Source organism: Colobus angolensis, unplaced genomic scaffold, assembly GCF_000951035.1.
Source record: "Colobus angolensis palliatus isolate OR3802 unplaced genomic scaffold, Cang.pa_1.0 Scaffold58, whole genome shotgun sequence".
Classification (NCBI taxonomy): Eukaryota; Metazoa; Chordata; class Mammalia; order Primates; family Cercopithecidae; genus Colobus; species Colobus angolensis.
In genome coordinates, this window is record NW_012119376.1 from 6,287,489 (window position 1) to 6,314,743 (window position 27,255).

Here is a 27,255-nt window from a genome sequence, read left to right on the forward strand (position 1 = left end):
AGGAGATCAAGACCAGCCTGGCCAACATGGTGAAACTACGTCTCTACTAAAAATACAAAAATTAGCCAGGGGTGTTGGTGGACACCTGTAATCCCAGCTACTCAGGAGGCTGAGGCAGGAGAATTGCTTGTACCCAAGAGTTAGAGGTTGCAGTCAGCCAAGATTGCACCGTTGCACTCCAGCTCTAGGTGACAGAGCAAGACTCCGTCTCAGGGGGGAAAAAAAAGAAAAAAACGACTGATTTTTGTATATTGGTTTTGTTATCTTGCAACTTTACTGAATTTATCAGATCTGAGGGTTTTTTGGTAGAGTCTTTAGATTTTTCCATTTATATAAGATCATGTCATCTGCAAACAGGGACAGTTTGACTTCTTCCTTTGGATGCCCTTTCTTTATCTTGCCTAATTGCCCTGGCTAGGAGGAATTGTTACGTTTGATGGGGAATATAGGAACTTTAAATTCTATATCCTTAACTACTATTTTATTTTACCATGAGCATGTATATTTTATAACATTAAAAAAAAGCATGATAGTTTTCAGTATTATAGCAACAATCACCAACTGGCCTTTGGTGGTTTAGATTTCGTTGGTGAGTTAGAAATCTAATGGGAGCAGTTTGGGAATCTGTATCCTAACAGGTATTTCTTTTTTTTTTTTGACGGAGTCTCGCTCTGTCACCCAGGCTGGAGTGCAGTGGCACGATCTTGGCTCACTGCAACCTCCACCTCCTGGGTTTAAGTGATTCTCTTGCCTCAGCCTCCCGAGTAGTTGGGATTACAGGCGTGCGCCACCACACCTGGCTAATTTTTGTATTTTTAGTAGAGGCGAGGTTTCACCATGTTGGTCAGGCTGGTCTCGATCTCCTGACCTCGTGATCCACCCGCCTCAGCCTTCCAAAGTACTGGGATTACAGAGTGAGCCACCGCTCCTGATCCTAACAGGTATTTCAAGTGGTCCCCATGGTCAGATAACTGTCCTAGAGAAAGAGTGAACTGCATACAAATATGCATAATTAAGATTAAGAGGAAATTACCATAAAAGGAAATTAAAAGAATGGGATCGCTTTGAATGATACTCAACTAAGAAATTGTAAAATTTGGAGATGATAAATGATTCTCTAGGACATTATCAAATCTTAGAGATAGTAAACCTAGCTTATTTCAGATAGAGTGGAAGAAACTAAAAAACATATGAGAGCTATTGCCTCACCTGTATCACTGGTGAATTATTTCAAATCTTCATGAAGCACCTAATTCCTAATCTATTTAAAGTATTTCAGAGCAGAGAGAAAAAAGTAGTTTGCAAGTTCTGCTGAAAAAGCCAGTATAACACCAACTCCAAAGCATGGCAAAGATTATGTATGCTTTAAAACTTAATTGTTCTAAGATTGTGATTGAAATATTTTATAAATATTATTTGGGAAAGTAATACACCATGTCTAAATGAAATTCATTCCAGGAATCAAAGGATGGTTCTATGTTAGGAAATCTGTTAATATACTTACTTATATCTTAATATACTTAGTAATATCAGTGGACCAAAGAGAAAATTATGATCTTTTAGTTTTCTGCACAAAATCCACATATGATAAAATTAACATCTTTAAGTGGTTTTTGAAAATATAAAACCCAAAACAAGATTCTTAGAAGAACAGAACTAGAACTACCTTTTTGTTTTGTTTTGTTTTGAGACCGAGTTTCCCCCTTGTTGTCCAGGCTGGAGTGCAATGGCACGATCTTGGCTCACCGCAACCTCTGCCCCCAGGGTTCAAGTGATTCCCCTGCCTCAGCCTCCTGAGTAGCTGGGATTACAGGCAAGTGAGGCATGTGCTACCACGCCCGGTGGTAATTTTGTGTTTTTAGCAGAGACAAGGTTTCTCCATGTTGGTCAGGCTGAACTCGAGCTCCTGAGCTCGTGATCCGCCCGCCTCGGCTCCCAGAGTGCTGCGATTACAGGCGTGAGCCACCGCTTCCGGCCTTAAGAGTTTCTTTAACCAAAGGTGTTGCAGAGTGTTAGCCGGTATCATGCTTAATGATAAAACACTAGAAGTGGTCTTGTTAAAGTTTGGAACAAGACCATAAATCAATTGCTGTCCCAAGTAAAATCTCAGTTTATTCTGACAAATGATTCTAAGGATTATTTAGAAGAATAAGTATATGAGGATAATTCAGAAATTTCTAAACAGCAAAAAAATCGAGGGTGGACTAATCCTATCAGATGTTTAAATATTATAGAGCTAAAGTAATTAAAACACTGGGTTACAGCTCCAGGACTAGCATACAAAACTGTAACATAAGGAACCCAGAAATAAGCACATGTAAATATAGGAGTTGCTTTTCAAGTTAATGGAGAAAAGAGCTTTTTAATAAATGGTTAACTTTTTCTTTTTTTTGTGGGGGAGACAGAGTCTTGTTCTGTTGCCCAGGCTTAAGTGAAGTAGCACCATCATAGCTTACTGCAGCCTCAAACTCGTAGGCAAAAGTGATCCTCCCACCGCAGCCTCCTGAGTAGTTGAGACTACAGGCATCCAGTTAATTTTTATTTTATTTTATTTTATTTTTATTATTTTTATTTTTTTTTGAGATGGAGTCTCGCTCTGTTGCCCGGGCTGGAGTACAGTGGCCGGATCTCAGCTCACTGCAAGCTCTGCCTCCCAGGTTCACGCCATTCTCCTGCCTCAGCCTCCCGAGTAGCTGGGACTACAGGCGCCCGCCATCTCGCCCGGCTAGTTTTTTGTATTTTTTAGTAGAGACGGGGTTTCACCATGTTAGCCAGGATGGTCTCGATCTCCTGGCCTCGTGATCCACCCGCCTCGGCCTCCCAAAGTGCTGGGATTACAGGCATGAGCCACCAGGCCTGGCCCAAGTGATCGGCCTGGGCCACCTTGACCTCCCAGAGTGCTGTGATTATAGGCATGAACCACTGCCCCTGGCCATAATAAAACTTAAAATGAATAAAGAAGATTAACAATCCATTAAAAATTGCCAGAGAACAAGTTGGGCAAGTCAGGAAATTCTTTTTGCATTTCTATGCAAATGACTAACAAATATAAAACTTTTAATAAATACCAATTAAAACAGCCTTGAGAGTCTGTCTCCCTTCTTCAACACTGCCTCCTCATTTCTAACCATTTTTTTGGTGTCTTCCCAAAATGTCAACAAACCATACTGTGAACTCCTTTTAGGTCTTCCCTCTGTCTAGTGTATACCTGGCATACATTAGATGCATTGTTATATAAACAAAAGTATCTGAGATATGTAATGATCCTCTGCGAGGCGTCAAGTGGGCAGAAAAGAGTAGAGGATTGGGGCCGCGTGGCCTTCCTTTTGTAACTCTCCTTTTCCTCATAGTTCCCTTAATGGTGTTAGCCTGCCTTTTTATTCTCTTAGCCCTTTTAAATTTCTTCAGAAGGACATGCTCCTTAGTGGCAGGAACAGGAACTTCTTTCAGTGCTGGTCAGCCAGCAAAAATGACTCTTTTTGTGTATGTAAACAAATGGTTATTATTGTGATACAATTGCTTAATCGTTAATAGGTGCTTTTTTTGAAGTCCTGTAAATAATTTTCTTCGGACTTAATACCACAGCGTCTCAGATACTTTATCTTCCTTTGAGCGTTTTGGAAAAACAGACTAAAACTGCTCTCTCTATACAAAAATTTGTATTATTTGAAAAGATACAACAGGGATGCCTAGTGTTTAAGATAAGATTATAATATCTGCATAGTAGAAACCTCCAGCTTTTAGAGTTATAATTTTGTAATCTGAAATCCTATTTTTCGAATGTAATATTTACTTGCGCTAGCAAGTCTGGAAATACTTGTTGAAAGACTGGAATGATTAATGTAGATCCTTGAACACTTTCATGCTTTAAATAAAAGGACAGACAAATTTTGTTCGTTTTAAAGAACAGTAGTGTAGCCATATTAAATACATTTGGAAAATAAGAGGGAAGAATCCGACTCTTAATCTCACCTAAAAAATTGTGATAGACTTTTTTTAATAGTTTCAAAATTTGTGTTTTTATGGTTAAAATTATGTATATTGCCTTTCTTCCCCACTTGATAAATCCTTAGCATTTTTCCATGTTGTTATGTCATTTAAAGACTATCACTTTAAATGGCTGCATAATTGTCTCTTAGTCACATTGTCGTATTGTATGTGCAGTGCTTATGAAGAAGAGCGGGTGGTACATTGTTTCTTTAAACTTGTGACTTGTAACAAAAAATTTTTTGCTAAGAGAATTGCTAATCGTATGGATTCTGATAAATAGGAGAACGGTGACTTTATTGCAAAGCAGTGACTTTTTGTTTGTAAACATATGAACCTGAAACTTGAGGAAGTTGGTTGTCAGTTGTATTAAACCATCTATTGGATAGATATTTTGAGATGTTACAAACAAGTTGGGTAGCTGCTTATTTTTGAAGGGAGAATTTTGTCGTGAATCTTAATGTTAACATTATGTTATCTTATAGATCATGGAGCTTTGTGGTGCAACAAGACTTGGTTATTTTGGAAGAAGTCAGTTCTACATTGCTTTGAAACTTGTAGCTGTTGCCCAGTCTGGTTTCCCTTTAAGAGTGGAAAGTATAAATACAGGTAAATATAGAGTACACTAGTAACTGAAAGAAAATAGGCTTCTATTACAAATGAAGTCAAATCAATAGAACTCTTGTGTCTTTCTGATCTTATAGTGGCATTTGTGACCTTGAGTGAAGTGTCATGACTTTATTCCCACTACCTTGCATTTCTCACTTGAAAATACTAGAAAAATATGTCTGTCTTTTATTACGGCATAGTATATGTACTTCATCTGTATTTGACTGTATGTACTGTTCAAATGGCAAATTTTTAAGAATTTACTAAAAGTCATTTAGAAATATTTTAAGCGAATAGGTTTATTAAGGTAAATGATAAATTATAGTGACCATCTTCATATATAGCATCCCTGTTTTCTTCATTTCTAATAAAACAACATTATACTTTGTATTTTTGTTTGTTTGGGAAGGCTATGGAGGCTCCAGTTGAAATTAAGAGGTAACAGTTAACCTAAACTTTTTGATTGATAGAGACAATATTAAAATATTGGCAGACTAAAATCTAGTTACAGACATCTGACCGCATTACAAGTTTGTATTAGTCCATTTTTACACTGCTATAAAGAAATCGCTGAGACTGGGTAATGTATAAACGAGAGAGGTTTAATTGACTCACTTCTGCATGACTTGGGAGGCCACAGGAAACCTACAATCGTGGCAGAAGGTGAATGGAAAGAAAGGCATGTCTTATATGGCCACAGGAGAGAGAGAGAGAGCAAGAGAGAATTGCTACAGACATTTAAACCATCCGATCTCATGAGAACTCACTCACTATCATAAGAACAGCAATGGGGGAATTGCCCCCATGATCTGATCACCTCCCATGTGGGAATTACAATTCGAGATGAGATTTGGATGGGAACAGAGTCAAACCATATCAAAGTGTTACATCATCAGATAATTTGTTTTTCAAGTATTTAGAGACTTGTTGATGTGAAAGAAGATAGAAAGTCTACAAAGATAGGCACTTAAATGTAGAGGTTTCTTTCGTTTTCATAGAGTAAAGGGGAAAGAGAAAAATTAAGATTTTTAAAATAATCTGTACAGAAAAATTGCTGTAAAATTCTGTAAATATCAGAATTTGTAGAAATAGTTTTAAGTACCAGTTTAGTTGATTGGTCAGCCGAGGTTTTCATTGTGGACCTCTAGTTTGCCACACATCTTTCTTCTAGTGTTGGGAGTTTACATTCTTTTCAGGTAATTTTGAATTCTTTTACATGTATATTGAATAAGCGTAATAGTTTCCCTCCTTCATATGGAGGTTCTAAAGAGAGACAGAGGTAATCATATAATGGAGGTAAGTACACTTTCCTCTGAAATGATTCTGTAGCTGTATTTTTTCTGGCCTAAAAGTATCACTTATGATTTACCTGCAAACAGTTTTTCAGTCCTTCATCTTTCGCCTCTATTTAAAATTGAATGTAGAATAGAATACTGTGTACCATGTTTTTGGTAGGTGAACAGTAAGGTATTTTTAGGAATTTCTGCCATGAAAATTTCTAAATCTATCTCAGACTTAGTGACATATTCTGTGTTTTACTTAGAGGTCTAAAATCTTACTTTAAAGACCCAGTGTGAGTAGAAGCAGCCTAGGCTTTGGGGTCTGACTGACCTAGGTTTAGATTCTGTCAGTTACTACGAGCATGACCTTGCCATCATGAAACCTCAGTTTTCTTATCTGTAAATAGGGACTTTGCAGGTGTACTGTGGTTACGAGGTGAAATAAATATTCAATGACAAGTGTAGGGCTAAACATACGTAGACATTTGATATAGCCATTGTTATCACTCACTAGAAGGACAATTTGGTTTTATTACTTCTTTCTAGGTAAGAGTCTCCCTGAATAATGTAAGGGAGATTGTGGTCCAAATTTTGTGGTGGTAGATGTTTTGTGCCTTTTGTTTCTGTATCCATTTTTACAAAAATTCTAATATCTAATTCATGTCTTATTTTAGTTTTTAATATATATGTCCTTTTTCATTTTAAAGTAATGATTATTTTGTGGTTAACAGTAAAGGACCTTCCTCTGCCAAGATTTGTTGCTTCAAAAAATGAACAGGAATCTCGCCATGCAGCCTCATATTCGTCAGATTCTGAAAATCAAGGGTCATATTCTGGTGTAATTCCCCCACCACCTGGCAGGGGGCAAGTGAAAAAGGGATCCGTAAGCCATGATACGGTTCAGCCTCGTACATCTGCAGATGCACAGGTAATCACATGCATGTAAATATTAGCAGTTGATGCCCTGTGCAAATGCTTCACGAAAACATTTATTGGTAGCTTAATAATTAACATGTCTCCTTAAAATTACAATTTTAAAATATTGTTCTTTTCTAGGAACCTGCCTCCCCAGTAGTTTCACCACAGCAATCCCCACCAACTTCTCCACACACATGGAGGAAGCACAGCCGTCATCCCAGTGGTGGGAATAGTGAGAGGCCTCTTGCGGGACCTGGGCCATTTTGGTCTCCCTTTGGTGAAGCACAATCAGGTATTTAGAGATTTATTGATTAGAGTGTCATTGTGTTGCCCAGCCTGGTCTTGCACTCCTGGGTTCAAATGATCCTCCTGCCTCAGCCTCCTGAGTAGGTGGGGATTATAGGCTTGTGCCACAGAACCTGGCTTAGAGATTTTTTAAAAATAACAATTATTTAGGGTTGTAAATTGAAGGAAACTTGATAATATTCCTTCAGGAGTTGCCTCCAAGACAGTTTTTAATTGTAAGTTAAGTTAAATAAAAGCAAAAGCCAACTATGGAGATTTATAAGTGGATACATTGCCTTGAAAAGTGGTAATTGCATTTATGTGTATCTATGATGCTTAGACACATTTATGGATACCAGATTCTCTAAAGGTAAAATGAATAATTATTTCCCAGAATATTATGTATAAATCACATAAATTTTATTGACAAGGAGAGCACAAAATAATGGAAGATATTTAAATGAGGTATAATTTCTAATTGAATAGAAAAGATTCCATTTTGGAAATTGTTAGATTTCTTCAGAGTAAGAGTTTGAAAGAAAACTTCCTGATAACTTAAGTTTTTTCCTCAAACATGAGTCAGCATGTTTACCCATTCTCCTTATAGGTTCTTCTGCTGGTGATGCAGTGTGGTCAGGGCATTCCCCACCTCCACCTCAAGAAAACTGGGTCAGTTTTGCAGATACTCCACCAACCAGTACTCTTTTAACCATGCATCCTGCTTCTGTCCAGGTGTGACATTTTATTGGTATTGCATTTTTATTTGCTTCATTCAGAGTATTGCTCCAGTCATCATTTTTATATTTTGCTGTTGCAAATTTTATAAATGCAAATCCATTCATTTATTTAAAAGCAAAATTCTTCTCTGTGCATTTCAAATCTGTTATCATTGGAATGTTTTGGCTAATTTTATTTCAGTTTCTGATTTCCTAGTGAAGTTTTGAAAGGTTTCTGCATCTGGAAATATATTTGCTTGGCTTTCTTAGCACATTTTCATAACTTTCTGTTGCTTGCATAATTGCTGTCATTCTACTCATTTCTATAATCATTGTGCAAAAACATATCCAATAATCTGACTGTAACAGATATGTGGTTTTACATTTTAAATATCCACAAAAAGCAAGTTTTATTTTCAAAGATAAATAACCTAGCAATCTTGGTCCATGTAATCATGTAGGTAGCCACTGTACTGAGGAAAAAATGTTTCATTACAGGACCAGACAACAGTACGAACTGTAGCATCAGCTACAACTGCCATTGAAATTCGTAGGCAATCCAGTAGTTATGATGATCCCTGGAAAATAACAGATGAACAAAGACAGTATTATGTAAATCAGTTTAAAACCATTCAGCCTGATCTAAACGGATTTATTCCAGGTGAGTTATTGAAAACAGAAGTTCTTCTAGATGGGACAGGACAGTCTCAATTTCATAATCTCAAAGATACTGTTTTATTGGTCATAGATTTTAATTATAAAATAATTATCAGATTATTTGTCTAAAAAGAATTTATAATCACTGGGAGCCAAAAACATGACATTCACATATTAAAAATATCTTTTCCCAGTTAAAAAAGTCTAAGACTCTTACATTCTGTTCGTGGATCCGTAAGTTCAGAATAACATTAAACAACACTGTTTTAATATTTCAGGATCTGCAGCTAAAGAGTTTTTTACAAAATCAAAACTTCCTATTCTTGAACTTTCTCATATTTGGTAAGTGTGGTATATCATTAGTTGGGTAACTGGGTTGTTTCCAAGGAGTTTCTAGTAGGTAGATTTTAGAGCCTTAAAAAATAAACAACTAACCCTTCAAGAATGCTGTCAAAGAACTCAGTATTGCCTTACAATAGCCAGCTTCTCTCTTATTCTGCAGAAAAGAAATAAGTGATACTGATACAGTAGTTCTTTGTAAAGAGCTAAAATTCTTTAAGCTGTATCAGCTGTCTTTTTGTTGCTAGCATAATGCATGAGATAAAAGTTAGTTTGCACATACATGGTTATATTTATCCCATTGGTGTTTTATCAAGTTTAGTTAAGTCCTGTACCATGCCATAACTTTAGGAATGGTGTTAGCTTCCATTTAACCAGAGACTTAAGAATAGCTGTGTTGGAATATGGTTGGAATTGGCCATTAGAACACAGTGTAATCACAAATTACTTTATAAAAACAGGCGGGGGCTGAGTGCGGTGGCTCATGCCTGTTATCTTAGCATTTTGGGAGGCCGAGGGAGGCGAACTGCCCGAACTCAGGAGTTTGAGACCATCCTGGGCAACACGGCGAAACCCTGTCTCTACAAAAAAATTAGCCGGGCATGGTGGCACATGCCTGTAATCCCGACTACTGGGGAGGCTGAGGCACGAGAATCGCTTGAACCCGGGAGGTGGAGGTTGCAGTGAGCCAAGATCGCGCCACTTCACTCCAGCCAGGGTGACAGAACGAGACTCTGTCTCAAAAAAACAAAACCAAACAGAAAACACAGGCTGGGAGTTTTGGTTCATGCCTGTAATTCCAGCACTTTGGGAAGCCGAGGCAGGCAGATTGCTTGAGCCCAGAAGTTCAAGACCAACCTGAGCAACATGGTGAAACCCTGTCTCTACAAAAAATGAAAAAATTAGCAAGGTGTGGTGGTGCAAGCCTGTAGTCCTGGATACTTGGGAGGCTTACATGGGAGGATTGCTTGAGTCCAAGAGGCAGAGTTTGCAGTGAGCTGAGATCATACCACAGCACTGTAGCCTGGGCAACAGAGTGAGACTCTGTCTCAAAAATAAGTAAAAAACGATTATCAGATAAACATAAATGTTAATTCCAGTGTGTATCAATGTATTTCTCTATATTCTAAATAATTTTTAATAGGTTTTTGGTAGCATAGAGTGCTTAGTACAAGGTAGGTAGATAACACCTAAAACTGAAAACTCAAAAACTAGTAATACATGCATGCTATTTATAGTTTAAGGCAATAAAAACAAAAGTGGTTGTCTGTGTATCTAGGAAAGGGCATAGACAGCAAGGTGGAGTGGCTGTATTTCTGTTTTAAGCCTTGCAGTTCTACTCAGTGATTTAAAGTACGTACATGTTGGCTGGGCGCGGTGGCTCACACTTGTAATCCCAGCACTTTGGGAGCCTGAGGCAGGTGGATCACATGAGGTCAGGAGTTTGAGACCAGCCTGGCCAAAATTAGCCAGGCATGGTGGCGCATGCCCGTAATCCCAGCTACTCAGGAAGCTGAGGCAGGAGGTGAAGGTTGCAGTGAGCCAAAGCTTATGCCACTGCACTCTAGCCTGGGCGACAGAGCAAGACTCCATCTCGAAAAAATACAAACAAAAAATAAAGTACATACATGGTGAATTTTGATAACATAAAAGCAAACTTCTAAAAAATGTCACTAACTTATTACGTGTGCCTTCTAAAAATGCATATAAGTTACAGGTCATTCTTTTTGGTGACCTTAATTATTGGGGCCACTTTTTAGAGAATTTCAAACACACAGGAAAGCTTAAAGAATAGTACCATAAACCCTCATATACTACAACCTAAATTCTGCAGGTAACATTTTGCTACATTTGCTGTATTACGCATCTTCCCATGTATGGGATTTTTATAATTACTGAGTTTTTGCTCTTTCTCATGGAAAATATTTCTCTTGCTTCATTTTGAGAAATGAAAGGATCCAAAGCGGAATGTGATTATATTCACAATAAACTTATCTTCTAGGGAACTCTCAGACTTTGATAAAGATGGTGCATTGACACTGGATGAGTTTTGTGCTGCTTTTCATCTGGTGGTTGCTAGGAAGAATGGCTATGATTTACCAGAAAAACTTCCTGAAAGCTTAATGCCCAAACTGATTGATTTGGAAGATTCAGCAGGTAAGATTGGGAGCTAAAGAGAGCTGTTTGCATGCTTTGATAAACGTAATGCTTGGTTCTGAAAGAAAAATCAAGATAGAGGTTAACCAGAGCTTAATAGCCAAGATATTTCATCAAGTGTACATAGATTTGTCATCAGAATAGGATGTATGAGCCAAACTTGGATTTGTCTTATTCAGTCTACTTTTAAAAATAAAGATAAGTAATATATACCACTATTTTACCTTTATATTTGTGGCTTGCTGAGATTTGAAGAGCGTTTCAGTGTCTTGTTATTTTGCTATCCTTTAATTGTGATAAATATTGTGTCAAGTGGGTAAAGTAACCCATCTTCATTATAAACATTTTTCTCTTTAATACGTGTTAATTTGATGAAGGGAAATTACCTGGTTCATCATTAGACCTTTACAGTTGTGACCATTTTTCTTTAAAATGCCAAGCTCTCTTCTGCAGACTCAAAGAAATCTGGACTTTTTGTGTTTGATTTTAGAGAATGCTGTGTTGTTAACAAGAATGCGAAATACTCGTATTTATTGGGTAAATAATACGAGTTTTATTTCTTTCTTTCTTTCTTCCTTCTCTTTTTTTTTTTGAGACGGAGTCTCGTTCTGTCACCAGGCTGGAGTGCAGTGGCATGATCTCGGCTCACTGCAGTTTCCACCAACCGTCTCCTGCCTCAGCCTCCTGAGTAGCTGGGACTACAGGCACGCGCCACCATGCCCAGCTAATTTTTGTATTTTTAGTAGAGACGGAGTCTCGTTCTGTCACCAGGCTGGAGTGCAGTGGCATGATCTCGGCTCACTGCAGTTTCCACCAACCGGGTCAAGCGATTCTCCTGCCTCAGCCTCCTGAGTAGCTGGGACTACAGGCACGCGCCACCATGCCCAGCTAATTTTTGTATTTTTAGTAGAGACGGGGTTTCACCGAGTTGGCCAGGATGGTCTGTATCTCTTGACCTCATGATCTGCCCGCCTCAGCCTCCCAAAGTGCTGGGATTACAGGCGTGAGCCACCATGCCCGGCCTGGACCTTTCTTTAAAAAGAAGAATAATATCAAGGGCTAAAAATTAGTACATTTTTCTTAAATTCTGAGTGAATAAAAGGAAATCTAATGTTTAATTCTTAATGAGCCTAATTAAAATAAATTATTGTCTTCTGTGTTTCTATCTAAATTCTCATTTGGATGTGATGATGGAAAGAATTTGATACTTTTAAAAGGGAAGTTCAAATAGAATTTGGCCCTCAAAAGGGCATTTTTCTATCAGGCAGCATCTCTTTAACCTAAAAATATACATGTCTGACTTAGTTCTGTCTAAATTACACAGAAGGAATCAGATGAATCAGATGTATGAAATTACTGTCACAAAGAGAACAGTCTCCTTGGAGTCAATAATCTGAATGTGCTTCTAGTTTTGCTAATTTTGCCTGTGACCTTGGGCAAGTTCTAATCATTTACTGTATTTTTCCCTTCTGTTTCTCCACCTGCATTTCAGGACCTGAATTGTACACTGACCTTTTATCAACCAATAGGTTGATTCTAAAAATATGGCATTGATTTTAATTTCCTAAGCACATTTTTCTATGATAATCCTAGCATTTGGGGATTATTTCAGGTAGTTGTGAAGCGTCAGCCTCTAACTTGAGCTGAAAGCTTAGTATCTTTATTAGGTAATTTTGATTCAAAGTACTTTGATTTACCTACTTAAGAAATAAAAACAACTTCTTTGTTAAACACCTATGATAGCAACCAAAAGAGAAAATAAAATGTGGTAACTTCACACTTTCAGTATCATTGATTTAGAAATTGGACTTGTACCTAGAGCTTTTATATGACTTCAAGCCTTTGAAAACCAGCAGCACAATAATCCAAGAAACTAAATGAAGTTTAATGTCTTGTAGGTGATTTTGTAGAGGCTTGTCTGATTCTGTTGTCTGCTATATTTGTCAGTGAATCTGGCTTTTGCATACATAAAAATCAAGTTCTTTGTAAATTTGATCTATAAGGTTGATGGTTCAGGAAGTTTTTTCTGGGCATTTATCTTTTTGTCTAATTTTACACCTGTTAGATCTGTTTAACAAAGACAGGCTGATTTTATTGCCTGTGTATATCTATGCACTGTTGCCCTAAATATAATTTTGAAATTATCACAGACCCAGATAGTTTTTTTTCCCCTCACAACATATGGTTTTCTGACCAAATTTATTGTAAACATTTGGATCGCATGGTATTATATTACATTCAAATCTGCTTTTCATATTTATAAATGATAAATTTTGGAATTCTGTTGATTCTGGGGTGATGTAGTACAAATTATCATTTTTTTCCCACCTATCATAAACCTGAGATTCACATGACAAAAGGTCCTTTGAGTATAGAAATTGTTTTGTAACACTGTGGGTCAGTCAGTATCTGTAAAAATCATTATAAAAAAAAATTAGCCAGGTGTGGTGGTGTGCACCTTTAGTCCCAGTTACTTGGGAAGCTGAGGCAGGAGAATTGCATGAACCCTGGAGGTAGAGGTTGCAGTGAGCCGAGATCGCGCCACTGCATTCCAGCCTGGGTGACAGAGTGAGACTGTCTTAAAAAAGAAAAAAAAATATAAAAATAGCTGTGATTTGGCCGGGCGCGGTGGCTCACGGCTGTAATCCCAGCACTTTGGGTGGCCAAGGCAGGTGGATCACGAGGTCAGGAGATCGAGACCATCCTGGCTAATACAGTGAAACCCCATCTACTAAAAATACAAAAAAAAATTAACCAGGCATGGTGGTGGGTGCCTGTGGTTCCAGCTACTCGGGAGGCTGAGGCGGGATCATGGCGTGAACCAGGGAGGTGGAGCTTACAGTGAGCTGAGATTGCGCCACTGCACTCCAGCCTGGGGGACAGAGCGAGACTCCATCCCCTCAAAAAAAACAAAAAAAAAAACTGTGTTTTTAAAAGGTCACGGTTAAGAGGGTCATACTCAAATAGTTTCTTTTGGCTGAGATTAGAATTTATTGTAAATATTCCTCTGTGGAGCCTTTCTGACTATAGACAGAGGTGGTTTATCTCATTTCTGGTCTCTTATAGCATTTTCTACATGCTAATTACTGAAATATACCACACTAAATCCTGGTTTTTTTCCCCCCTTTCTATCACTATACTCTGAATTCCCTGAAATAAGGGAAATGTATCCTATTTATTGTAGTATGCTCAAAACATACCACTTTGCCAGGCACTATAGTAATATTGGATGAATTCTATATGTGTTCCATTTTCAAAGGAAGGTATTTTTCTTGACATTTTTCTACCTTTGAAAATATAGCGATTTGTTATCCTAGGTTTATGATGTTGGGACGTACTAAAACAGTAGTTCCACAAATATTCTGTACTTAAAGTTTAACTGTTAGAGGCAAATAGATGGTGAGCAGTGGTCACTTGAGTTATAGCTCCTTGGAGTAACATGCTAGGCTTTCTATAGGCATGCAGACTGGGTGGGGTAAATGTGCATTTTTTCCAAAATTACTTGAACAGGTATGCAGGGTTAAATCATAGATAAAATAGAACTACTAAGGATTATAGGTAGAAGTACTTCTGTCGACCTGAGTTAGAATATGGTATAACATCAGCACTGAATTTGGCAACTAAAATAAATAGAAAGGGAAACTTGATTTTTGTTGTCTTACAAAGGAAAGCATACAAAATTCATCTGCAGAAAGAGCTTTCTGAAACTGAATTAAAGAATATTTAGCTTTTTTGGCCGGGCACGGTGGCTCAAGCCTGTAATCCCAGCACTTTGGGAGGCCGAGACGGGCGGATCACGAGGTCAGGAGATCGAGGCCATCCTGGCTAACATGGTGAAACCCCGTCTCTACTAAAAAGTACAAAAAAAACGAGCCAGGCGAGGTGGCGGGCGCCTGTAGTCCCAGCTACTCGGGAGGCTGAGGCAGGAGAATGGCGTAAACCCAGGAGGCGGAGCTTGCAGTGAGCTGAGATCCGGCCACTGCACTCCAGCCCGGGCCACAGAGCAAGACTCCGTCTCAAAAAAAAAGAATATTTAGCTTTTTAAGAGTGTTTGTCTTCTTTAAAAAAAAAAAAAAAATTAAGATGGCCTGCCACAAACACGTTGAGGTACTATACATTTTAATGTCTAAAGAATCTTCTCCTTTGCTAAGCACAGTTGCAATTTTAATGTACTTCTGTGATTGTTTGATACATATCTTTCTCTCAAACTAGACTAGAGCCTTTTAGGAAGGTAGGAACTGGATCAGTTTTGTTCATTATATCTCAGTACCTAGCAAGGTGCAAATTGAGTACAGGAATAGACAGACATTCACATTGTTGAAATGATTAAATGACTGAGCCAATGAGTTTTAACTGTTTTCTACCTCTACACCACACTGCTCGCATGTGCAACTCGCCAATCTCTGAGATGCTGAAAGAAGGAAAGGGATGTGTGCTTCCCTGTATCCATCTCCTTCCGCATGATCACTACTTTACACAGTAGATTTGGGCAGATGTTTCGTTGTTGTTTATAGAGTGCGTTGCGTGGATCTACAAACTCTTAAGTACTTCCAACATGAATTTTTTTTAAGCCAGAGAAGGCTCATGAGACTTTCCATGAATAGTTTACTAGAAATCCACATAAATTCAGATTTGAGAGTACCTTTGTGTAAGTAAAGCGCTGTTAAGAGTTTCTCATATTCATCCAGAAATTTTTAACATATATGTAAAAACCTACACACAGGTATTGGTGTTTATGCAGATGCAATCATACTATACATCCTTGATTTTTTTTTTTCTTACAATGTTGGACATCTTTGTACTTTACAATTCTCAGGTTTGTGGAAGGGACCCGGTGGAAGGTAGTTGAATCATGGGGGCAGGTCTTTCCCATGCTGTTCTTGTGATAGTAAATAGTCTCACGAGATCTGATGGTATTATAAGGGGAGTTTCCCTACACAAGCTCTCTCTCTGCCTCCTGCCATCCATATAAGATGTGACTTGCTCCTCCTTGCCTTCCACCATGATTGTGAAGTCTTCCCCAGTCATGTGGAACTGTAAGTCCATTAAACCTCTTTCTTTTGTAAATTGCCCAGTCTTCATATGTCTTTATCAGCAGTGTGAAAACAGACTAATACAATAATATATGGAGCCATCGCATTTATGATTCAAAGTATTCCATAATATGATGTGCTTTAACCAGTTTCTTATTGATGGATTTTGGGGTTGTTTTCTGGTTTTATCTTTAAAACACTGCTGCAGTGAACATGCTTATATGTATATCTTTGTTTTATACAAATAACCTGGAATCTTTGTTTTTGAAAATTCATTATTCAGGTACCCTTAGTTGCAGAGGAAAAAAAATGAAAATATGCACTAATGCTTATCATTAGCTTTCTAATTAAGAAATTACTTCTCAAACCACTCCTACCCCCCAGACATACTCTGTCGCTGTCTGTCTCCCTGCCTACCCTGCTGTGTCTCTCTGTCGTGTGTCATTTCTTTCCAGATATTTGGGTATTGTAGCTGATAAATCAGTACAGTTGAATTACAGATATTAGTAAAGATACACCATTTAATGAACTCAGTCGAAGTAAATAGAACTCAAATCCTGACAAAGACATTGACAAGCAAGGGCAGATGATAGTTGAAGGGCAAAAACTCTATGAGGGCAATAACAATAGTAGGGGCTTTAAAAGATTATGGCTTGGGCCAGGCACAGTGGCTGCCAGAAGCGTTTTGCTAGGCCAAGGTGGGAGGATCACTTGAGGCCAGGAATTCAAGGTTACAGTAAGCTGTGATCGCACCACTGCACTTTAGCCTGGGTGACAAAGCGAGACCCTGTCTCTAAAAAAAAAAGGATTATGATTTCAAATTCAGCAGATTAGTAAGTATCCTTGGGAGTAATTAATGATACTTACAATTATTTTTTGTAGAAGTGACCTTTTTCCTTTGCAGTTGTGCTATGAAAGTCAAAAGTGAATGAAAGATGAACGTCTCTGTCTTCCTCTGTTAGAAAGAGAACTCCATGGGAATGGGACCCTTGTCTTGCTCAGTACTGGGTCTCGAGAGCCTGGAACCCTATAGGCCCTCAGTAAATGTTCACTGACTCAATTAGTGCTTTTTAATTTTGCCACCAAATTATACCCCCCAAAAAAGTAACATTACCTTTCTCCCCGCCCACCCCCTCCCCACCGAGATGGAGTCTTGCTCTGTCGCCCAGGCTGGTGTGCTGTGGCGCGATCTTGGCTCACTGCAACTTCCCCCTCCCAGGTTCAAGCAATTCTCCTGCCTCAGCCTCCCAAGTAGCTGGGATTACAGGCATGCGCCACCACGCCTGGCTAATTTTTGTATTTTTAGTAGAGACGGGGTTTCACCATGTTGGCCAGGCTGGTCTTGAACTTCTGACCTCGTGAAGCGCCCGCCTCGTCCTCCCAATCTCAAAGTGTGGGGATTACAGGCATGAGCCACCATTTTATCTTTCATTCTTTGTTCTTTATACTCTATTTCCACTATTTTCTCTGTAAGTTTTTAAGATAAAGCTCCAATTAACTGTTTTCCTCTTTATGAAATTTTAGTTTTTATTTTGAATGGATTAACTTTAAATGGATTTTTTCCCATGTTTAGCTTTCTTTGGATAATGGGAACCTCCTATATATTGTAGGTGATATTCTTTGAACTATAATAGTTGAGTCAGATGTTGATCACTACTGTCAAATGTTGATCAATGCTGTAAAAAGTCAGCAAGTTCAGTTTAATAAGAATTTTGGGTGAATATTTTGTTTCTTTTCAAACCTTGTTGGACATTTTTACTCTGGTTTTTTTAAACCTTTGGTTTTAATTGAAAACAATTAGTCTTCTACATAGACCCTCTTTTAAGGTAGTTTTATTGAATAAGTTTCATAAACCCTCTTAAGGTCTGCTTACTAAGTTTCCATTTTGAAGTGTTGGGGAAAAGTGGAGTTCATTGTGGAAATAGAACTTACTAGTTTTTGATGCATATAATGTCATTCAATAAAAAACAAAGCATATCTTAAATTTTATCTTTCTACATATGCATTGCTTGTGCCTGTCTTTTAAATATGAATGAAAAAGTTACCATTTGTAGTTTTCCTTGAAGACTTAAAAGTCATGAACACTTGATTGTTTTTCATTTTACATATTTTTTTCTTACAAGAATAATAGTCTTCAAATAAAAGTTATTTCTGCCTTGATGAAATTATTAAATGAGGTTGGAACATTGAACATTCGTTACTGAATAAATTCCTAGATTTGTTTGCTGCTTGAAAGCAAAGTAAGTTTTAAACTGTAAGACTTTGAGGGAGTATATATATTTCTGTAAGATTAATAACAGCCAGCACTTTTGAGACAATTTTTTAGTATATCAAGTATAATACTAAGAATATAAGAGAAATTTAGGATGTGTACGTTACAAAACTAGAATAAAACCAAAGCTCTGAGAAAGAGGTTGTTTAGCAAGTAGACTGTACTGAATTGAATCTGGAAACTTTCCAGATTCTTTGAAAGGATAGAGAGGTGAAACTTCTTCCAGTGTTTGCAAACTTAGAATAAATGTAGAATAAACCGTAGGTCAGTGTGATCATACTGGATTGTCTCTTTCAGGCACACTTTTATACGTGGAAATACTTTTTGCATAACAGCCCTTTTGGGGTTAACTTTAACGAATAATTTAGGCTCGTGCTCTTCTTTTTCAGCCCTGATGCTCTGATGATGTCAGGGGCAGAGCAGAACCCACAGGAGGGAGGCAGGGTTGACACAGTGTTCCAGCAGGAGGCTAGGTTGGAACACTGCATCAGGTAAGAGTAAAACTACACCCCTGCCTCCGGAAAAATACAGTCTTAAAGACTAACATTTGTGGGTGGGCAGGAAGCTCTTTGTTGGAGTACTTATATGGAGCAAAGTTGAAGGAGGTACAGTTTATTTCTAGACCAAATGGTTGTCCATAGACTGACTCTTGGTTTCTAGAACATAGGAGAGAAGCAATGCGTAATTTTGCTAATTTATCCCAGAAACAATTTTTGGATTTTCTAGGACAGCAATTTTTCAAACTTCTAAATCTTTTTTTGTTTGGTTGGTTTTTGTTGTTGTTGTCGTCGTCGTTTATTTCAATGTGGAACAAACTTTTAAATCTTTAGACCCCTTTAGGCGTTCTTAAAATTTGTGGACCCCAAGAGTCTTCGTTTACATGGATTAGATCTATCAAATACTTACATTATTAGAAATTAAAACTGATTAATTTTTGTTTTTACTTTATGTAAAAAAGCAATAATCCATTACCTATTCCATAAATATTTTTAGGAAAATAACTGTATGCTCCAAAATTAAAGAAAAAATTATAAAAGGGGTGGCATTATTTTACATTTTTGCGAATATCTTTTACATCTGTCTTGATAGAAGACAACGGAATTGTCATATTTGCTTCCGCATTGTCTGTTGGATATGTTGTTTTGTTTGAGGTATACCAGGGGTCTAAAAACTAAGCCCTGTGAGATAGATCCAGCCTACTGCCCATTTTTGACTAGCCCACAAGCCAAGAAAATTTTTTCTTTTTAATTGTTGAAAAGAAATCAAAAGAAGAATAATATTTTATTACACATTAAAAATTGTATGAAATTCAAATTTCAGTGTCCATAAAAATTGTATTAGAACACAGCAGTGCGAATCGTTTATTTATGAATTGTCTAGGACTGCCTTTGCACTGTAATGGTGGAGTTGAATTGTTGCAACAGATACCTTATAGCCACAAAACTTAAAATAGTTACTATCTGGCCTTATGGAGAAAAAAGTTTCCAAGTTAAATCTAGCCTCACACAATAAAAGGAAGTACTATTTCATGGCTTTCTCAGATAACATAATTATTGTTTGGTACCACATCAAAGCACAAATGATGATTTCTTAAAGGTTACTTGCAGTGTGGAAGCTGAAGCCACTTTAATGCATTTTTTATACCATAATTCATTGGATATTTGTAAAATATCAGATCATTGAGTTACATCTTTCAGATGTTGACATCTTTCATTATAAAATATTTAAAAAGTGTATTTGCTGATTTCACAACCTATCTTATCAAAGAAACCTTTAAGTGCTGGAAGCTCTTGAGATTATGGACATGGATATACATTTTCCAAAATGTGAGTTTTCCCTTGAAACCTTCAGCATTGTCATTAGTAACCATTGGAAACAAATACTGAAAACATTGCTTTCCTTGAAATGACAAGCTCACTTCGTTCATTTTTGAGAAAATGCCTGCTCGATAACCAAGTCTGAATTATTATAGATTATCAGCTGTTCTTTCAAGAAAAATGGTGTTCCATGAAAAAAGTGGCTTGTTCAGCTTACAACTGAATCATACAAGTACTTTTCTGTGAGATAACCATCGTACTTATTCATATGCAGCAGAAGTGTTGTGTGTATATATTTCCCATTTTGACACATAGAGGAAGATGTGTTTTTAGGGCTGAGATTTAATAAAATTAATTTGTACTGCTTCATAAACATTCATAAGTGAGATCAGCATACATATTTTCGTTTATTTAAATTGAATGCTTATGTATGTGGGGGGTAAGGAATACAATAACTGTAAGGGAAAAGTACAATGACTATATTTTGTTGCCACTGCCTTGATTCAGTGCAAATGTCAACATGGGAAAAGCATTATTACAAGAATAATTTTCACCTTTCAGATCTCTAAAAGAGTCTTGGGGAGGGACTCTTAGAAAGGAGTCTGTGGTCCACAGTTTGAGGACTACAACTCTAGGAAAATAACTCTATTTAAATGGCTGTAAAGTATAATTGTTTGGGTGACTGGCATTTCACTTCACAGCCTCAAGCAACTAGACCCACTGCAGCTTTGTACCAGTGAACCAGAAATATTTCCAGAATCTGTCCCAAATCCTAACTGCCCTGAGGTGGGAGTATGGTACAGCCTGGCCCTAAATTTGTCAGTAGAAGAAATCATGAGAACTGTGGTCTTGAAAGCCGAACCAGGACTTCCAGATTGCCCTAAGATTGATATTTAAAACTAAAGTAATAGAGTCTTGCTTTAAATAAATTCTTTCAAAAATTAGTCATTCTGTAGTTAATACTGTTTTAATTCTATTTATTTTCTTCAGTACTCACCTGCTTTGGGGAATCCCCTAAAGATACTTCTTTATTATTCTCCTAGTAGACTTTCACTTTCAGTAAATTGTCAAATTTATAGCTACTGTTCCCCTTTCGCTTTGTTATCACTGGGGATAAAGGTTCATAATGTTTTTTTTCCCACTGAAAACTATCCAGTGAGGAATTTTCTACTACTGTTTATCCTAAATAATTTTTTCATAAGTTCTTCTCTAAGAACTTTGAGTTGAGGTCTTCATAGAATAATATCTGAAGTCTTCCTACCTCTATACTACCCAGACACTTCTATTGAGAAGATATAGGACTCAAGAAAGAAATAATTTCTGATCTTAGAAAACAAAAATTAATCAGAGTACAATTCTGAACTGCAGATTAGAACTTGCACTGTAGTATAATTATAAAGTTGTAACGTCTGGGTAAGTAAAAAGGAAATATTTTGAGGGAGGCATGTAACAATAGCAGAAGGGACATTTGGAGAACTTTTTCAGCTATCAATACTTAGTTGTGGTCCTAGGAACATGACAGTAAAGGAGAATGGAGTTAAATAAAAAAGATTACACAAAGAAACTGATTCAGAAAACACCTGAGTGCCCGTATGTATTAGGTCCTATGTTAGGCACTAAGACTTAAAGGATTTACTAATGAATAGATTGAAAAGTTAAAAGCTATACATTGCTAGGTTGTATTATATGGCTGTCTATTTAGAAATCTGAAGTATAGTGCTAACGTTTAATGGCAGCTGTCTTTCTGATGGAGAAACTCAGGTGCTGTTTGCCTATGCAACTTGCCTATGGTCAGACACAATGATATTGAAATGATATTTTTGATATGATTTCTAAACCGATTAGTTACTCCCTGTTGACTGGGGTTATATTCAAAGCCAGCTTGGAAGAATTGGAATGAGAGTTTAGTGACCTTTGAAATTCCTTCTGTTTTTAAACATAATTTAGAGTTATTTTAAATTAAGGTTAACTATGCTTAAAAGTAGAATATGATACCTCAAAATACTTTAAAAACTGTTTTGAAATAGTATAATGGATTTGTAACTACCTCAGTTAAGTCTGTAAGTGCCAGTGAGCTTAGATAAAAGTTAAGTTTCATACGGGCCTTATTGACTTTGCTTTTTTCCCGTGGTGGGGACTCTCTTCTTTTGTGTGCCTTGCAAGTATATGCTGTTTTTTGTTAACAAGGGAGATTTGTAGAGGATATGTGAGTGAATTAGTATACGTCAGCAGTTCCCAAAGTATATTCCAAGGGAATACTGAAGGATTTTATTTGATGAAAAGGATGTGTGTCTGGAAAAAAAAATTGATTTAAAGAAAGCTTATTTACTTTGAGACATCACAAGTCTTAATATACAAATGTGCATACGGATGCTTCAACAAAGAATTATTGTTTCCCCAAACTTATTTGAGCAGAAAACCTAATTTTTCAAAGCCACCTTACTGATTAGTATTCCATGGAATAGAATACACTTTGGGAAACTGGTATAAATCTATTTCTATTACCAGAAAATGATTTTAAAGCGTGTGACCTATTGCAGTATTACTATATAATAACCTTCTTCTTTTTATTCCTAACTAGATTTTATTTTCATGAAAAACTGTGGTTTTGGGTAGACCATAAGTAGCAGGAATAAGTAATGTCTGTTAAAATGCTCTCTCTGAGAACATGAGGAAAGGAGATTTACATTATATATTACTACTTGTAAAAATCATCTGTTAGCTTTTTTTAAATAAGTAAATATGCCTAAAATAAACTACAGTGTAGTCTTTATAGAGAATTTCTCTATTTTTAAATTGCAGATGTTGGGGATCAGCCAGGTGAGGTAGGTTATTCAGGCTCTCCTGCTGAAGCTCCTCCAAGCAAGTCACCATCAATGCCGTCACTAAACCAGACATGGCCTGAGCTGAATCAGAGCAGTGAGGTTAGCAAAGCTTTCCTTTTCTTTTGTTAAAAGTTAACTCTTTTAAGGTAAGATGTTCCAAAGAGGGTAATTTCAATCTGTCTCTTCCAGCATGCATGCATAATTGAGAGAATATGTCAGATATACTATGATAAATGTTTGTAATTATGTGACTTTTTCGAGGTTTTCAAAGTATATATTCTGTCATTTGATTTCCACCACTTATCCCCATTAATACCTTGTGAGTTTAGAGAGGCAGATTTAGAAAGTTTAACCATCAAAAGGTAAATGACTTGGCCAAGATCTCATATCCAGTGAGGGACAAGAGCTAGGATTTGAACATAAGTCCTTTGATCCCTAATCAACTGCCACTCCACCGTGTCACACTGCCTTCTCAGTCCTGTAAACAAGGTATGTAATAATACATTTGGGATCTTAGCATTGGAAATGATAAGAGAAGTGACTGATTCAGTTTCCATGTGAAGAAAGTATGTTTTACAACCCCAAAACTCTGTATAATTAGTTTTATTCAATACAGAATGTTTAGCCATATTGAATGCGTTAAAGATGTGTCATATATGACCAAGCACAGTGTGCAAAATGGAATTTGGGACAAATGCACTGTTTCTCAATGTCTTTGAAACTACATTATCTAAAACATCAAAAGGGCCACTGATAAGAATAAGGGAAGAGGACCTGAGGCCCTGCCTCCCCTAAAACACCTGCTTAGGCCCCTATTAGAGCAGTTTTCTTTGTGAACAAGTTACATTTTTTTTCTTATTTTTTTTTTCTTTTTGTAGCATGTAGGAAATGCTAAAAATGTAAATATATAAAAGTTTGTTCACTTTCAGGAAGAAGTTCTAAGCTTCTGTCCTTTCCATGCCCTTTAAAACCAGAAAAATGCTGGATTGAAGAGCATGCTAGATATTAATAATTTTGGACAGTTGGAAAACAGAAGTAACTGTGGTTTTATACTACTTCCTGCTCTATGACATAGTCGCAGCCAAGATACTTGTGTCTGAGACATTATAACATCACACCATCCATCTTAGCATTGGATGCAAAACCATTAATACAAGTGCTTTTCTAGATGAAGGGAATAAACCTTGAAAGAATTTGCTAATAGAGAGGGTTTATGAAAAGTAAGGTAATTGTTGAGACACTACTGTTTTTGCTGCGTCTATTCATTTTGTGTCATTTTTAAAAAACCAATATATTAAAAGAATATTTTTATTCCATTGGTATCAGTTTGTAAATAAAAATGATTCTTTCTAAAGCATCTCAAATCTAAAGCCCATGTTCATTCTAAGTAAAATCATATGTGATCATTAGAGACTAGAGATGGAAGTCCCTTCTAAATTCAGATAGTAAAAGTTGCATTTTTCCCTACTGAAATATTCCCATCAAGTTTTATTTATAGTATTTGGCAATGAGGTCATAATTTTTTTTCTATATGTGAAAAATCAAAATGTTAATAAAACATTGATTTTGAGACATTTAATGATATTTCTAAAAATATCTAGTTAGGATATGGAATTTAGATTACATTTTAATTGTCTTCCACAAAGCACTAGTAATCTTTCAACATAGATTTATTTAGCATCTGTGGTTACGGATGAGACAGTATAGGAGATGACAGATAATAATCTGTAACCTTTTTGGAGCACTTTTGATATGTCAGTTCTGTTTTAAAAACAATACAAAACAAACTCTGTGTATATTAACTCCTTTAGTTCTCTGAACAATCTTATGAGGTAGATATTATGTTACAGATAGAGAAACTGAAGCACAGAAGTTATGTAACTTGCCCAAGTTTGCACAGCCTAACTGGGATTCCAGTAGCCTGGTTCCACAGCTGTGAGCCCTTAAAAATTAAGTATGAAGATGATAAGAGTGTCGCTTTGTCCTCCAGGTAGCTTACATGGAGTCTTGTGAAACTAAGTTAAACTTCATGCCACCCAAATGAGGTACACAAGTAAATACCTTCTTTTTGGCAAAAATCTTCTGTAAACTTTTCTCCACAGTTAGATAATTAGGATTTTAAAACTTCCTTCTGCGTCCCTGTAACAATAATTATTGAGGAAAAAACTAATTATATTAACAGATACTGATAAGTAACTTTCCTGAAATGATGCCACATGATAAAAGCAATTATTGTGGGATTTTTAATTCATGAAATACTTTGAATGGATCAGTATTTCTCAGAATATCTTAATTTTCATATGAAAACTAATCTGTAGGAAAAGTCGTGGAATTATTGTATTAGCCATATTTGTAGGTAATTTTCACCAGCGTGCTCATTTGCTGATATTTAATTTTTATATATCTTCTCAACTTAAATATCACTATTGTAAATAGTAAGTTGAACTTTGAAGCATAAAAATGTATATTTTCCCAAAGAGGGTTTTGGTTTATGGGGTAGTTTTGTCTTTTGTGTAAATATTTGTGTGTATACATTGTGTGTGTGTAGATGTTTTTCCTCTTTAGAGGATAACTGATAATTCTTAAGAATCAGATTTAAATGATAATTTTAATACAATTTTGATGTAAAAATTCTATACCATTTTATTACTAAGATCTTCAAAACAAATGGAATTTACTATAATTAATATTGACTTATCACTCCACCTGTTTTAAGAGGTATGATTTTTTTTGTGTACCTCTTTTAGAAGAGTAGTATTTCATATCAAAGTACATCTTTTGTATATAACTCATGCTCAAATGCTTGATTTGCTCTCATTGTGGCCGCATTCTGATTTTTCTAGCATGGGGTAGGGAGTGGGGAAGCGGGGGTGCCTGATTGGCAGTTCTGTCTTGTGATCTGGCATGGCCCTGTTTGTAGTGCTGATTGCAGGGGTTGACTTGCTACAGATTGACATAAGCTCTACATATATTAATTCCAGAATTCTTTGCATTTTATATCAATTATATTTTAGTAAATATCTATACATATGTGTAAAATATGTGCACGTACATAATAGAATCATCTTTCAGGGGTCGCACTGGCAAGTCGCACTGACTTGCTTTGTTTTGAACAAAACTATGATTCTTTAGGATCACAAAATCAGTACATTAACATTTGAATGTTCAAAGAGGGATTTGATGTTATTCTTTCTTTCTTTAGTCAAGACATGCCTCTTTAGTATTTTTACTTGGTGGACATTTATATCACTTAGACTTTGTTCCTGTATTGTGTTTTATTTTAATTCTGTAAGGCTTTAAATCTCTTCCATAGAGATTGCAATAAATCATTACTATACTTTTGATTGTGAAGCTCCTCACCTTACAAGATGACCCAGAATAAATACAAATTGTTGATGGAAAAATAGAAATTACTGAATTTTGTTAAACCTATGAAACACAACTTGCAGTGCAACCTCTGAATTACTTTGCTAAATCTTCTCCAGTGATCTTTTACTCCATCTTTCTCATCATGCTGACTTGTCTCTCCTCTGTCTATTCAGCAGTGGGAGACATTTAGTGAACGCTCTTCAAGCTCACAAACTCTGACCCAATTTGATTCTAACATTGCACCAGCTGATCCTGTAAGTCAATCACTTAGCTTGCTTGTTTGAGATTAATTTTATTAACCCAAATTTCCATTCATTATCGTTTTTAGCTGATATGCATGATTCAGTGGAGTGCTTAGAAGGAAGTGGCAGCAGGCTTTTTCAGTTTTTGTGTGCTTAATGGTGGGAAAGACATTTTTTGCCATTCCTTTTTTCTAGTTACTTTGTTGAGAGAAAACTACATTTTTAAAATCTAGTACATGTGTCTAGAGAAGCATTTTTTGTGACAATCTGTTTGGTTACCCTTATCATTTGCTAATTAAGTGTATATTTTATATACATACTGTTTATTTCAGTGTAGTGACACTTTATGTAAATAGTATTTGTATGCTTACACATCATGTAATATGTACTACATATGTAACTATGCAATGTCATCTTTTATTTTGACATGCCAAATGACATGGCTTTTATTTAATTAATATGTTGAGTCCTGTTAGAGAGAATCAAGTTCAGCAATACAGATGTTGGTCAAATATTCCCCTTATGCAAAGGAGCCTCTGTCTTGTCTTCTTGTGGCTTACTGTGTTGCTTTGAAAATGCTACAAAGTTCACATCCTGATTTAAAAAATAAGTTCTATCCCCACAGAGTTAATTTAATATATGCTTCACCTGTCCCTTGGGTTTTTTGAAAACCTTAGCTGTTAATTGTTCTTCTCCCTGTTCACTTCTCTGCTTTTTCTTTCTCTCTCTTTATTTATATATATATATAT

The 27,255-nt window shown here is 36.5% G+C and overlaps 1 protein-coding gene across 5 annotated transcripts in view; it reads left to right on the forward strand.

Moving 5' to 3' along the window:
• Positions 1-27,255, forward strand: part of REPS1 (RALBP1 associated Eps domain containing 1) — an 85,334-nt gene that overhangs the window by 36,975 nt on the left and 21,104 nt on the right. For 3 of the 5 annotated variants that reach the window (XM_011962065.1, XM_011962066.1, XM_011962067.1), the window contains exons 2-9: positions 4,473-4,596; positions 6,608-6,804; positions 6,933-7,086; positions 7,687-7,811; positions 8,294-8,456; positions 8,731-8,794; positions 10,794-10,948; positions 22,873-22,994. In XM_011962065.1, coding sequence (XP_011817455.1) covers positions 4,473-4,596; positions 6,608-6,804; positions 6,933-7,086; positions 7,687-7,811; positions 8,294-8,456; positions 8,731-8,794; positions 10,794-10,948; positions 22,873-22,994 — 1,104 coding nt within the window. Of the gene's footprint in view, positions 1-4,472; positions 4,597-6,607; positions 6,805-6,932; positions 7,087-7,686; positions 7,812-8,293; positions 8,457-8,730; positions 8,795-10,793; positions 10,949-22,872; positions 22,995-26,437; positions 26,519-27,255 lie in introns of all 5 variants that reach the window. The other 2 variants (XM_011962063.1, XM_011962064.1) reach the window with 1 other exon arrangement.